This window comes from Struthio camelus, chromosome 14 (genome assembly GCF_040807025.1).
Source record: "Struthio camelus isolate bStrCam1 chromosome 14, bStrCam1.hap1, whole genome shotgun sequence".
NCBI classification, from domain to species: domain Eukaryota; kingdom Metazoa; phylum Chordata; class Aves; order Struthioniformes; family Struthionidae; genus Struthio; species Struthio camelus.
Genome location: NC_090955.1, coordinates 10,361,550 through 10,376,715, shown reverse-complemented (window position 1 = coordinate 10,376,715; position 15,166 = coordinate 10,361,550). Strand labels below are relative to the sequence as shown.

General features: G+C 40.1%; 1 protein-coding gene across 10 annotated transcripts in view; it reads right to left on the bottom strand.

The window, feature by feature from the left end:
- PXK (PX domain containing serine/threonine kinase like) overlaps positions 1-15,166 on the bottom strand; it is a 38,450-nt gene that overhangs the window by 1,958 nt on the left and 21,326 nt on the right. For 2 of the 10 annotated variants that reach the window (XM_068907584.1, XM_068907591.1), the window contains exons 10-17: positions 14,266-14,427; positions 12,803-12,920; positions 12,286-12,364; positions 9,846-9,894; positions 8,982-9,059; positions 8,473-8,559; positions 7,795-7,864; positions 6,753-6,815 (exon numbers count right to left, since the gene is read on the bottom strand). In XM_068907584.1, coding sequence (XP_068763685.1) covers positions 6,753-6,815; positions 7,795-7,864; positions 8,473-8,559; positions 8,982-9,059; positions 9,846-9,894; positions 12,286-12,364; positions 12,803-12,920; positions 14,266-14,427 — 706 coding nt within the window. Of the gene's footprint in view, positions 1-2,276; positions 2,663-6,752; positions 6,816-7,794; positions 7,865-8,472; positions 8,560-8,981; positions 9,060-9,845; positions 9,895-12,285; positions 12,365-12,802; positions 12,921-14,265; positions 14,428-15,166 lie in introns of those variants that run through there. The other 8 variants (XM_068907585.1, XM_068907586.1, XM_068907589.1 and 5 more) reach the window with 7 other exon arrangements.

The window sequence follows — 15,166 nt, the reverse complement described above, 5'->3', positions numbered from 1 at the left end:
GCAGGTGGACTTACTTGCCCCACACAGTTTGGGAGCCACAGCTCTCTCAAAGCACCCTTGATCTTACGCAACTGAGCAGCTGCGCATTGCACCATTGTTTCTGCACAAGGAATCGAAGGTACATGAGAATAAGAGCAAAGGGCTTCGGAGGTGACCCCTTGCCGTTCCACAAAACTTCCACGTGGGAGTGGCATTGCAGCACATCACCATGTATATGGGAAATGATTCTCCTCTCTTGTCTAATATATTCATCAAAGGCATACAAATTAAGCTCTCATGACTAATACAACAGTACATTTTAATTCCTTCATGTAGATCACGCGAGTTATTCCACAGTAAGACAAGAGAGAAGAACAGCACTTATAGTGTAACACTTGCTTTTGACAGCTCTAACCTACAAAGAGGAATATACTGATAAGTGGCAAAGACTATGTCATTTTGCTTCATTGTCTAACGGTAATCAAGAAACCTTGGTTACCAGAGTAGAACTTCTTGCTACCAAGTAAGGAAACATCAAGCAGTTAAAGGAAATTATGGCACACAGACTCGAGAGGTATTCCATGAAGGATGAAGCTCAGGCACAGAAAACAAAAAGCAGGCAAAGTTGTTCTCTATGCTCCACTTCTCCCCCAGTTTCTCACTAACACTTGCTCTCAGACTAATGAGTAATAGTAATAATAATAGTAAAAAATAACTGCTGTAATTAAAAAAGCAGTTATCTTAGATGAAAGTCAACTCAACGCTCCTTCATTTTCAGTTTGTAACAGTCTTTAAAGAGATTTTTGCCGTATGGGAGCAAGCTCAAAATGCAGAGTATTTACACGAGCGTTCTGTTTTGCCAGTCTACATTAACACCCATGACTATAGCACTTCAATCTCTTCAGGAGAAATTCTCATCTGCATGAAAAAGCTTCTTCTGTGAGGACAAAACATGGAAATACATTTAGACTCAAGTCTTCACTCCCCTCTCTAAGAAGAAATATTCAAATTAGCTGAGAGAGTAACACGCCTGTTGCATGTGGATCAACTCTCTTAAGTAATCAAAGCATTATACAACATTAGCACAAACTGAAATAACAAATTGCATACTGATGGCTTGGGGTCATCTAACTTAGCCAAACCTTTCTCACACTAGCCAAAGATCTGAGCCAATTTGTTATGAGATATACAGGAAAACCATCCCTTAGGTTAGAGTCCTTCTGTTTCTCCTGTGTGTATGGACTGCCAGTAAAGCACAGCAAAGCAAAACTTGACACGTTGCCAAAGGAGGAAACAAGACTCAGAACAGTACGAGTTACCATTAAAGTCATCAGAGCAGAAGACCCTACAGCACTAGTGTAGCAACGCTAGCATCAAACTTGTGATCAGATGAACTGCTGTAGAAAAGCCAAGAAAGCTAGTCGCAAATGAGACAGCTTGGAAGAGATGCAAAAATTGCAGGGAACAAAGACAAGATTTGGGCCTAGGACAGCAAGGTAAGATTGAAGAGGCTATGAAAGTAGTTGTACAATGTACAATAGGAAATGATGATAAAAATGATGGCCAGGACTCTCTACAGTAACAGAGGGAGTGAAAGAAGGTACATATTTAACATATAGTGGCTTTTTTGCCACTATTCATATTTGATTGGATCATTAAATATGATTAGGCCAAGATACCATATGTTATCTTTGAATTTCGGTCTGGTTATTTCAGGATGTGGGCAGAAAGGACAGGGGAGTGCGAAGAGAGGCCACCTGCCTTTCTGGAAATTTGCTGAATTTCCCTAGATTGGATATTAGGGAAACTGAGCTGCCAACAGCATCATATAGCTAAAAGAACTCTTGCATTACGGAGACTGATTACAGGCAACGATACTCTATTTTACACCTGAGCTCTGCCTTAACACATAAATACACAGAGGTTTTGACATGGTATCTGACTAGCTGTGAGCAATTAGGTACTGAGTCCATTAGTTAAGCGCATGATGCTGGAAATCCTTCAAATTCATTTCAATTAGTCAATCAGAAACAAGCTGTCCTTCCCTTCATGACATGACTTGGTACAAAGCAACTCTTTATTCACTCTGGTGTACTCCAATGCAGTTACACCTACAGGTTTAATTGTTTTATGCCCAATAGTGAAATATTTTCCTGCATTTACTACGACAACGATTTGAGATAAGTCCTCAGTTATTACTAGACCTTCCTGATACACAGATTGGAAGAAGTTGCCTGCAACCACACATCTACACATTCACACAGCTATAAGAATAAAACACTCAAACAAGAACTTACCAAGGGTTTTTTTACAGGGACATTTTTGTTAAGAGAATGTGTTAAAAGGAATAGGAAGTATATCAGATGCTGTAAACTTGATGCCTGAATTGAAACAAAAACTTAATTATGAATTTAAAGTGACAGTAATTGTGCAAACAGCATTAACAATTTTGCTGAGTGAATGGGATGCAAAGAAAATCATTTTAGTCATAGTTTTTAAAGATGCTGTATTTCGTTAACACAGTCCTTAAGAACGTTCAGATTTTTCCTGTGTTCCCTCCCAATACTATAAGCAAGTTCAAGATTTGCATTCAACTTTCCCAAACAGAAACAGAGCATCTTTAAAGAAATAAATCAGCATTAGCTTACTTTTCCGAAAATTCACGTTCAAAATGATGCATGCTCTATTGAGGACAGCAGAGAAAGAGAGAGGACACAAGTTAATCATCTGGTTCTCGTGTCAGAGTAAGAAAAACAGATACCGTTAGCTGAAAAGTTAGTGCAAAAAATCAATACATTCTTATTCACTGAAAAAATATGGTGCTGGTAGATCAACTATTTTATATTACATACACAACACTGTCCGATTCTGACTAATGAACCACAATTTCCCATGCTTTAAGCATTATTATACCTGATGAACAAATACAACACACATGCTTTCAACTTCACATACCAGAAGTCAAGCTTTACAGGATTAAAGTGCATTTAGAGTTATTTAGCAAGAAATCTGCAAGAAGATTAGCTATAGAAGATGAAATCCATTCATGGAACACTTCCTGTAGTGTTAACACCTACGTTTACACCAGTGTAGCGTGGATCAGAGACACTCAAGAAAGCTCTTGCTGAAGCATTAAAATTGTCTTACATAAAGGTGAAGGGCAGAAAAGATGCACCATATGGCTCTCCATGAAACATATGCTGTATTGCAGGATTCAAAACAACAACTGGCACACAAAAAGATAGCTAAAGTTATGTACCACTCTCACTTTATTCCTGCAGTGATGCTGCAGTAACTATTTACATCATTCCGGACGCTGTTGGCCAAAAGAGGCACCCTCCAAACTTCTACTGTAAAAGAGCTCCCTGGCATTTTATGGGCTTACTAAATTTAAAGAAAAGGCAGTGAAGTATTAGATAACCCATACCACAATGTTCTGCATCCCTTCTGATTCTAGCCACAGCTCATAAATTTTCAAGGAATCAAAGAATTACGTGAGTGGGGGTCAGGGAGGAGGTGGAAATCAAACATGCAAGAGAATATCAGAAATGCAGAAGTTACATTAGAATCTCCATTTGCAATGACCCTAACAATATAACTCAAAGCCATTTAGCCAGCACCAGCACCAATGGTCCTTTCTGAGAAGCGTCCATTGGCCAGTCTGTTTGCAAACATTCAGGCTTACTGATAATATGATACCTGAACTGTACTGGTCGGTAATGACTGATTAGTTAGAAGCCATATGGTATCAATTCAATTCCCAACTAGAAGAGTATCCAAACGCTACTAAAAAAAGCGCACTGTGGCACAAATTCAAAATTCAACTTCTAAAACTGAATGTGAGTTTCAAGAATGCGCGTACCTATGGACTGTAAAGTCGTACATAAATACAAATTAAAAACAAGAGAGTAAAAGGAGGCACTGTTTATCTGTAGTCTTCATATTAACACTATTAATCTACAGATTAGTGAACCTTCCATGCGCGGGAACCAACTCAGGTCCTATATGCCTCAGTTATTTAAGACAAGGTACTACAGTAATTGGTATCTGGCATAATGCACCCATTAATAAGTAATTGCTTCAGAGTTACTCAACAACAAGTGGTTGGTTTAGGGATACAACCAACAGTAGGATCGGACCTGCCATTCTATTAAGGAATCAACTTGAAAACAAACAAACAAAAGAAAGATAAAGCAGCCAAAATTAGATGTTAGGACCATCTAGTCCTACAACTCAAGCACAGCTTTCTTCCACAAAAAACTGCTATAAAACTCATTCTCCTTTGTATTTTCAAGACTGTAATCTGAAATCTTCCAGCTTTTAAACCAAAACAGAAGAGTATCATAATGATTAGTATCTTTACGTAATTTGCAATTCATCAAGGTACACTCAATACAAGTACTCTAGTCAACTAGAAAAAGACCATGAGAGTCTACATTTCTAGCGGATACCTTCCCCTCAAAGCAGGTCACATATTGATTGAACCCTACAGTTGCAGCCGTCATTACAAATATTGCTGGAGCCAGGAATCTTTTTCTTAGCACGTTTTGCAATGACTATACCAAGCACTCCACTGCAGGTTTGAGTCTCGTACAGCCTTGGTTTAAAAACAGAGTGGGCAGGTGCTCGAGAAGCTCCCTGAAGGAGGTTCCTCCCTCAGGGCATGCCAGCCTGGAGCTCGCTCAGCTCTGGTCCAGCTCTGTAGATACCCACACACACTACACCGATTTGGTTGGTTACAGGCCAGGACAACAGCAAGAGCTTCTGTTGGATATGCTTTTCCATATCAGCCTTTGTTTTGCCATGGCATTAGATTAGCAAGATGCTTTGGCATACCACGATACTAATACTACCTGGACCAAACCAGGAAGACGGACCAAAAGCTTTATTCCCCTCTGAGAGTCATCTGGCTACACTGGTGCCCATATGACGTTTTGGTTTAGGTGTTAATATTCTTAGTAAGTACAAGGAAAGAGGATGGGAGAGATATAAGCTATAGATGCATCAGTTTTCATGAAGAAAGTCCTAACGTGGGGCCAATTAGGCTGTCGCTGGGTCATTAATAGCATACTTGCACAGAATAACTAAAAGCGCAATCTTACTAGTGAAAAGTCAGGCACACTAGCTTTCTCTTACGGCTAATATCTGAAGTTTCTGCTATGAAATCTACTTACAAAAGCACTGCTGAAATGGTGGCAGTTGCCTTCACCCCCACTCAAACGCACCAATGCTGTCAGCACACTAAAGTGCTTTCAGGGAGGGCAATCTACACAATGCCAAATGCGGAGCAGATCAGTAACAGTCACCATGTGCACACCGGCAGCAGGATGACTGTGACAACGTAATATGAACATCAGAGCCAGCTGAAACATTTGAGCCAAGTCTACAAAAAAAACCTGCCTCACTTGCTCAAAACTTGAAATAGCTTTCAATCAAGTTCAATCAGCACCATTAAAGTTAAGATACAAGTAAAAGGTAGTTTTACTTCAAAAAAAAAAAAAAAAAAGTGTTTTCTAAACACTTATCCATTTTGGAGATTTTCCTTTGCATTTTCAGCAACTTTCTTTTTAAAGCATACCAAACTCGAAATGTGCCCTCCAGAGAACAGTGTATGTGCAACACAGTAATTACCTTGGTTAGAGTAACTGGAAGAAGTCAGTTCACACACTTAAATGTACTTGAAAAGTAACTTGAAAGAGAAATGACTAATTTGAATTATAGCACGACTAACTTGAATTACACTGCACAGATTGTGGCGTCCTTTGAAAGATCATTTACAACAAACACAAGTTTGATTGTATCACTTTAGCTAACAAGATGTTCTGGGTAGAAAGTTGCTTGGACTATGAATCATAGGACTGAGTCATCATAACAAATGATAATGCTACAGACAGCGTCTCTTCTAGAAACACATTCCATTAACACCTGTTGCTACTGTTTCCCAATGCTCTTTTTCTAGCATTTCAGAGTGAAGCATGTGCACTACAGCTCAACAGTCACATTTGTAATGAAACTACAGTTTCATGAGCATTTCTGTTTCTGGTAGTACCCATTTAAGCAGATTCTGTCCCCCTTCCAATCACCTGTGAAAACGCTAACAAACCTGTTTATACAGCTACCTAGCAAACTGGAAGAGGGAACCGGACAAAAGTAAAAGAGAGTATTTTTAACCCAAATGACTTGTTTCTCTGCATAAGCAGTTCTGCTGGTGTTATGAACAGACTGTAGTGGAACAGGCAAGATTTACACAACCTAAGCCACTCAATTTGTCACACACAAAATTCCTGAAATGACATTATAGCAGTACAGATGTAAAGAGACAATACACAAAAACAAGAGATTAAAAAAATCAGTACTTGAGAGTGCACAGACCATAACATCAGAACAAATGCATATTGCAACGTGAGGTCCAGAGAATGTCTGCAAAGAAGCAATGCCAGTAGGCCTGGAGTAACAGAGACTTCAAAACAAGCACTTAAGACTCTCTGGTGGAGTATATCACAATGTATATCACACGTATATCATATGTATATCACAAGAAAGGTTATTAAAGTGTATTAAAAGATTCTCTATGGCCCTGAAAAGAAAGTAAATGCTCACACTTAGACTGATACAAGATAAACGTCATCTCTGCATTCCACCCTTGAAGGCCATCATCACTTAACTGTTCTTGGGAACAACATCCACAGTTAGACCAAAAAAAAAAAAAGAAAAAAAGAAAAAAGAAACAGCTAAAGAAAAAGACAAAAGACTGCAATGACTCTTGAACTTACCTGCTGTAGAGGGTGGAGTGGGGGATGATGGAGATGTTAATGGGGAACTCGCCCCAGAGCCTGCTAAATAAAACAACAGTCTAGTAACTAAAGCTGTGATGTTAAAATTCAACACAGTCAGACAAGACAGGTTGTTGGAAACAGGCTGACTTTATTGACTGAAGGTCCAATCCTGCTTCCACTGAAATCTAGGGGAAGATCCCCATTCTTATGAACAGTGTCACTCAGCCCCGCTCTGAACAGAGAAGCTTCACAGTACACAGTATCAGAGGAGGTCCAAACACATAAGAAGCACTCTCAGCAGTATTCCTCAATAGGAAACGCTTCTTTTCTGTTGCTTAGGCTGCTGGATTTCAGCGTCCAAATTCTGCTCTCCTTAAGAGCTGTGCCACTGCATGGATGGCACCCCATATCTCCTTCTAAGAGACGATTTCAGTCAGTTGCTGTACTCCACAAAATATTCTGATATCTGACTATTTATTCCACAACAGGTTGCTTTTGGACACATGTTAGCCAGGCAAGTCAACTCTGTTAAACTGTTCAGTAGTACAGACCATTCCTCTAAACTAACTGAAGACTTGTCACAGGCTCTGTTGTTTTAGAATTTGACACAGAAGTAGCAACTAAAAAGGTAATTTTCTTATTCGTCTTAACACCTAACTAAGGAATACAAATCACTAGAGTTTCTCTCTAAAGGCTGAAGTATTAAATGGCCCAAATAATCAATGCTGTTATTACCAGAACACATTCCATCCAAATGTCATCAACCGATTGAAGAGACTGAATTTTTTTGGAGGAACAGAGCACAGGAGAGAGGAAACACTGCTGTGTATGAGGTAGCTGAAAATCTAACACTGGCAATATTTTTAACCTCCCAATTTAGCTATTACTAAATACTCAACACAGTGGTATCAGGCTTTCACAGTCCAACCTAACCGTGTAAACTGATGGTGACCATGGATCTTTTAACACAGAAAATGACAAAGTACAACAAAAACATTGACATAGCTGTGTAGAAGCAAGCTCTTCTCTCTGTAGTTACCTGAGTTATTTGAGTTGCTGTATTTTGCTGACTGTTCTTCCCCGCTTTCATAGGCAGAGCGTTTTGACCTCTTTAAACAAAGAGGAAGAAACATAAGGTGGGAATTAATAACCTCTTTCCATGATGAGGACTGATTTTGACACACAAAATTGTAACAGCTGTCCACTACATCACACAAGGATCAATGCCCGACATCCCTCTCCCCGCCACCCAACAGGTGCTGCTGCGAGGACAACAGCGCCAAGGCAGTTCTGCGCTCAAATATCTCCCCCGCCATGCACACCGGGCAACTTCAGAGCCCGCTGTCCACAAGGGAAAGGCAGAAGACTGACCCACAGAAAAGGAAGGGAAATGCAGAAAGTGTGCCGCAGGGGCAGCCTGGAAGAAGGCTCCCATGCCTTCCGTTAGGCAGCAGAAAGCAACGCAGGCTATCATCTGCCTATCAAATTTAACTAAGCCAGTTCTCAGTGAGTTCAAACACACTAAACCAAGCAAGTCAGCTACCACTGTAACCTAAGCTTTTGAAGACGTGTACCACTTCTGGCTATAGAAATTAAAACAACTGGAAAGTATTACAGAAAAATAACATAGGGCAGAATGCAAAAGCATACCTGCGGTAGTTCCAAAAATGTACACATCTCTTTCTGAGTGCGAGAAACCTATTTAAAGGTTGTTTACCTTTCGTGCTAAGATTTTCCTTCTCTTTTTTTCTTCTTCAGAGCCATGATGAGATTGAGCTCTTGTCAATCTTCTGTGCTGGTGAATCTTAAAAATGACGGGAAAAATCAAAGAAAGACCATGTCAGATCTCAAATGATCTCAAATGAAAAGGGATACGTTTGGGATGGGAGAAACCCCAAAGTCACTTTGCAAGTTTAGTTTTCCTTTTTCACTTCTAACTCTTATCTTCACTGTTGCTGGTAGAGGATAGAGCCTCATACTGCAGTTAAAGCGATCCTGTAACTTCGGAGCCACCGCTTGTGAAGCCGTTCCACATAAAATAGTGAAACGCCATACATAAAACAGCCGTTTTACAACTCTTCATACTGTATTTTGGGGAAGGCAAATCTGTGGATGAAAACTTTTGCTACTCAAAACCTGCCGGTAAAAGCTCACTCTCCCCATTTAAAAGTGATAAGAGGAAATGGAATGTTTGTAGGGAAATCAGTAAAGAAAAGCAGAAGTTACCAATTTCTGTTCTTCTGTTAATCTTTTTTCTATGCATTCCTTGGAAGTTTTCAATGCTTCTTTTAGCTTAGTAGGAATCTAGTACAGAAGAGAGAGGGGGAAAAAAAAATCATTGCACAAAACATGACCAAAAAAACCACAACTTCACTGCTTAAAACTCACTAGTCAACTGATCTTGTTGCCTACTTAAAGCCCCAAGTTGTGACACTCTTCCTTTAACGAAGGAAAATACAGGACTCCAGATATGTGCTTTCCCCTCCAAACCTAGCTACTGGTCCAACAGCAGGAACAGAGAAATAGGGAATATTGGAAGGGATACTCTAATGCCAGAGACCACTAACTACTTTGATTAACTGTCGTATGGCTGAGAACCACAAAACACAACACCTGCTTGCCAGCAGCAGCACTCTGGGGACAGTTCCCAACAGGAACGGGATGCAGCTCCCTGGAAGCCCCTTCACAGCAGTGATGGAGTCGGCGGCAGTATGTGCTGACGGTCTCATAGTGACCCAGCAAAATCAGTTTCCTCAGGCCTTAGCAATTGCCTTCCTCTCACTCCAAGGGATCTGGACGATTTAGCAGCCTCCACTCAGAGCACTATGATTAGTCATACAGTCTAGCTCCAGCACGGGAACTACACTTGAACAGCTCATGGGTCACGCTGTGCCCCTCTGCTCTCCTTCTAAGGGGTGCTATAATGATGTTTGGTACACTTCAGCGAAGCAAGTCAAATACTGATGGATCTCACCATAAAGCCAGCTGTCCTCTATTCTATCTGCCATTTGATGCATAGCTACCCCCAGCCTGGCACTTACACAAACACCTGCAAATCAAGACAAAGGATACATCAGCGTTTAACTCTACCTTAAACTGTGGTTTCTCAGAATTTGTTAGCAGGACATCACTGAATAATCTGTGAGTGGATGAAAAAAGAAATAATTGGAACATTATCCCCAAAAGATAGGCAGAATCACAGAGAGGACACTACTGGTGCTGTTCACCTAACTCCCTCTCACCTCTTTTCCTCTACTTTCCTCATCCCTATCTCATGTTTTTTTTTTTTTTTTCCCCCTGGTGTTTATATACTGCTTTTTATTCTCCAAGCCCTGCTGTAAAATTAGCAGTGTCCAGCCCTCAAAACGTAGTCACTATTGATGGCAGAGTTAGCAAGGCTAGAAGAAGTGTTTTGAAAGCTAATAGAATATAATTACCAAAGGCAGAAAAGGGTTTCCCCAAAACAACTATCCCTTTTCCTTAAAAGTATATGGCTTCTTCAATGACAAAACATTATTAGGGATTTTGAATTTCACTTGAAAGATCATTGCGCTTTTTAAGAAAACTCTCTTGGTACAACTGTTACTTAAGCACTCAAAAGAAATACATGAAAGATCAATGAGGGAACTTAACGTTTTAAAATATTTGTGGTCTTGCAAGTACTCTGGCAAAGGTAACTAAAGCAACTATTCCAGCAGCTTCACTCTCCTCTCTATGGCATCAGCAGCCGCATAAATGTTCCATCCAGAACAAAGACACTAGAGGGCAACGTTAGTCTGAAAATGAACCGACTGATAGTCCATCTCAAGACACTTTGCTCTGCAGAACATACTAGAAAACTGTCCCAGAAAGAAATCTCAGGTCTGGCTCTGAGATAAATGTTTCAGAGATTGTTGTGGTTCATATGCCCATGCGAAAGGAAACAAACGCAAGTCTAGAATCATGGTTCATAAGAATGGTAGTCCATGAAAATTAAAAAAAAAAAAATAGATGTAATTAAACTAACAAAGACGTAAAAAAGAAAAATACCCTAGTTCACAGGGCATTTTTCTGACCCTTTCTGAGTCTACGTTTTGCTAAATTCGTGGACTTAGAGTTTATATGGAATAGCTTAATAAACATGTGAATCACTTTCATTGTGTTGCACATCCATCTAGAATACTTTTATAAGAAGAATGGGTATTAAGGGAATGTAGGATATTATCCTACACATCAGATACAGCTGAGCATGGATTGCTTGTTCAACATCTGTTAACACCTATAAGTTCCTGTATTCACACAGTTTTCTTATCGTATTTCTCCCCTGCTTGCATTCTTCTGTCTACACCGTCCTTCCTTTAAGGGCAGAGGAAGGGAGGAGCAGATGGAAAAGAAGGTTGAGAAAAGACTGCAGTGACTCTTTCCAACCAGGAAATATGAATTTTGGAGCACCTTTAAGTATACTGCAATCTACAGTCTGAGAGACCAGACCCAAATGTAGGTATGGGCTGGCTATCATTCAAGAGGTCGTGATTCTAGTGCTCTATTTTAAGAAAAACAAGAGACCACCACTGTGATTCTATGCTCAGCATGCTGTATGGCATGCCACGACATAGCCACAGCAGGCAACTCCCCTGATCATACCGTCTCCTAGTTGCAGGATGGGTGGCACTGCAGAAAGGCACCATCTCCAGCCTAGTCGTGCACTGACATTGCTCCCTTTCTGTGTTCTAGTCTTGCTCCATACCTGCCTTTACCACTTCACTGCATCCCTGGGAGAAGAACCTGTATGGACATTTATTCTGTTTATACTTCAGAGAATCTTCTGAAGTATAGAAAAAACTTCTTCTGAAAAAACTTCTTCACTGTGAGGGTGACAGAGCATTGGAACAGGTTGCCCAGAGAGGTAGTGGAGTCTCCTTCCCTGGAGATATTCAAAACCCGTCTGGATGTGATCCTGGGAAATATGCTCTAGGTGACCCTGCTTGAGCAGGGAGGTTAGACTAGATGATCTCCAGAGGTCCCTTCCAACCTAAACAATTCTGATTCTGTGATCTCTAAACCCTGCAAGAAATCAGGCAGAACATCTACGTAGCAGCTCGCTCCCAGACCCAGTCTAAACATTAATGCTAAGCACAGCAACAGATCTATTTTGGTAGCCGTAAGTAAACTGACAGCAAAATTTGCTGAAGTAAGTCTGCAGGGGATGTGCAAAAAGATCCCTTATTTTAAGTGCTTTGAAAGAATCTGTACATGTTCTTAAGCGTGCTTGCACTGCTTTGATAGCTGGATCAATTTAAATCATAGCACCATGCTAAATAAAACACCTTCATAACAGCTCCAACACACCAAGAAACAAAAAAGTGATATGAACATTTATCATATTGATAAATGCTGGGTTCTACCAAGTGATAATTTTAAAGCTTCATTCGAGATACACTATACATCCCTCAGAACGGAGCAAATCTTTCTAACGGGGAATGAGATTCCTGCTAATAAAATTAAAAATATTACTACAAGTAATTACTAAAACAAGTACGTTAAGACTTACGGCATCTGTAAGAGCCGGGAAACAGTTGGCATGCCATTCTTCATAGCTTCACCTGTCAGAATGGATTCCAACACAGACACTACCAAAGAAAGAATAAGAATGGACACATTTTTGCACTGTAGGATAGCAAGCAATTTAGAATGAAAGTCTGGCACTATGTGATGTTCCCCCAAGTACTCCATCAACTAAGTAGTGAGGAAGCTACGTAACATTTGTTTTTTATTATAACGTTACTATTACATGTACAAACTTTTCAAGAATGTTAGATGTGAGACCAGAGGATCCACACATGTAATTACTAGAGACTGTTCAATCACTCCGTTTAAAAAATTACTGTATTTATATGCTACATATATTTGAAGAAGAACACATTTTCCATTTTTTAAAATTACTAAATAATCATTTCCAGCCATAGGCTCCAAAGGTCGTCAGGCAGATCTTTCACAGCATCTCAGCTTAGCTAAAAGGCAGAGCACCGGGGAAGCTGAGACTGAAGCTCTCTTGATTGCATACTAACCAACAAACACTGATGGTGCAGGAGGGAAGCTGTCCACAGGAATTGTATCTGGGGGTCTTCCATACGTCATTTCATACAGTAAGTGTCCAAAGCAATGTACATCAACACCTTCTAAAGTCTGCAGAGAAACAGACAACAAACCGTAAAGCACCACACCAGAACAGATTAGTTTTTCCACAACCAGTTCAAAAGCATGCAATAATCCATTCGAGAAAATGGGCAAATCTCATATTCGATGATTCAAAGAGAAACCATTCTGAAAATTCCTAAACACAACCATTTCCCTGCACAACTTTAGCTCGAAAGAAGTTTTCACACCTCAAGCAAAAGAAATTACCGCTCTCTTCCTCTAAGTGATGATACAAATGGGATATTAGCATAGCCACGTTCTGTAAAAGCATGTAAGGAGTAAACTCTCTTCATGCACAGCTGTTTAGAAAGGCATATATTGATATGATTTACAACAGAGTACATTTTCCTAGCATAAGTCAAAACAGCAGGGAATGAGGTTCAAGATAATATAACCAGTTACCACTTTACAAGGAGGTAAATAAAAAGAGAGCAAAAATACCTACCGAACTGACCTAGGGGAGCCCCTTCCACCCCTCCACAGGTCTATACAGGCTTTACGTATGTGCTAAGCTTCCAGACAGGATACTTTCTAGATTTTTAGGATCATGTTTAGACAGAAATGGCTCCTCTTACCGCTTAAAGGCTTAGCGATTTGACAGCACTGACAGATTTGGACTAACCATGAACTTTTGACTGTTTCTTTGACAACACAGTAGAACTTGTTCAGCAAGGTCAGCACGCAGCTGTCTCGTGATGCTTTATGTAATTTACTACAATGAGCACTTAAAGGCAAGGCAAGATACTGGCTAAAAGTCTGCATTGCTACAACAGGGCAAATTAGGTTTAGTAGTTTTGTAGGAAGGTCATATTTTGCTGTGCAAGCCTGCAGTTTGGAAACATCCTACAAATACAAAATAAGAGTTTTGAAGAGACAGATGTCTACAAGCATCTAATCTATTTTCACAGTAGTGAAAGAGTGATTACCACTCTCAGTTGAGACCAAGTGATAAGTTATTTTTATGTCTGTGTAATGAACACAGAACTGAAGCGTGGCAGACAATATACACACTCCTGTGAAATACAGGTCCAGTGTGCAAAGCGACCTTATAGCAAGGCTGTAGTTCAGCTGCATTCGTGCCAGCACTGCTAGCAAGAAAACACTCGCATGCACTCCTCCTCCGCCTGCTTGCTTTTGGCCTCAGCCTCACTCCAGCGTGCTGGAATAAAACCTCTGCACAGCTATGCAGTGATTTGGAGGAAGCAGGAAAGGGATTTCATGGAAAAAGAAAGGGGGTTGAGGGAGGGTTTCTTCATTCAAGTCAGTTCTCCACAAACCCAAGTAGAGGGATGCATAAGAGTCAGCTAAATCATATTCATTTTTCAAAACTTACATTAATTTTCCGAAATTGTGAAAAGTATGATCGATAAAATGATGGAAGTCCCAACAAGCAATTTTCTAGATCCAGTAACTTGCAAGTGTCTCCATCCAACATCACATTGGCAGAGTGAAGATGGCCATACGGAAATCCTTTCTCATGCAAGAATTTTAATACCTGAAGAAACAAAGCAGGAGTGCTGTCACAAGATACTCGGGTGATCTCAAGATATCAAACGTTCCAATACTAAAGCATATACATAATAAAAGAGGCCCCCATTTCGGAAAGCTTTTCCATTTCCCTTGTTCAGCTCCATCTGCTGTCGCTATCACCTCTGGCTGACTATTCATTCCCACTTCACTGATAACATTTCTCACAAAACAAACATTTGATGCTGACTCTCAAAGTAGGCCTACAAACACCTCCCAGAGAGGCTGGAAACTAAAATTAACAATTCCACTGAATATCATGGTTTGGAAAAAAAAAAAAAAAACTACACTTAGTGATAACAGTTTTATGGCACATGTTCCACAGGCTATGAATTACTTCTTTCCCTTTTTCTCCTTAAGGAAAAAAACTAAATCATCACTCCTCTCCCACCTCAGCTCCACAGGTGCCAACTACCTTTCTTGTCAGAAATGGCCTCACTCACACATATCTAAACTCAAGTTCCAGCACTTAACTCCCATATAAGTTTATCTTTGAAGTCTGCTGGTTCTCTTTTAGAACGAAAATAAAACTTGTGAGCTCTAAAATTTGACTGCTTTTTCCAGTTAAACCAGTTGGTCTGGGGGGGGTAGGGGAAATTTCCTACAGTCACTGTCCTTGCAGCATCACAGCTAAAACATCACTATTTTTAGAAGCAATGTAAGAATCAACTTTAATCATAAAGGCAGTCTGGCTGGTAAACAGAGTA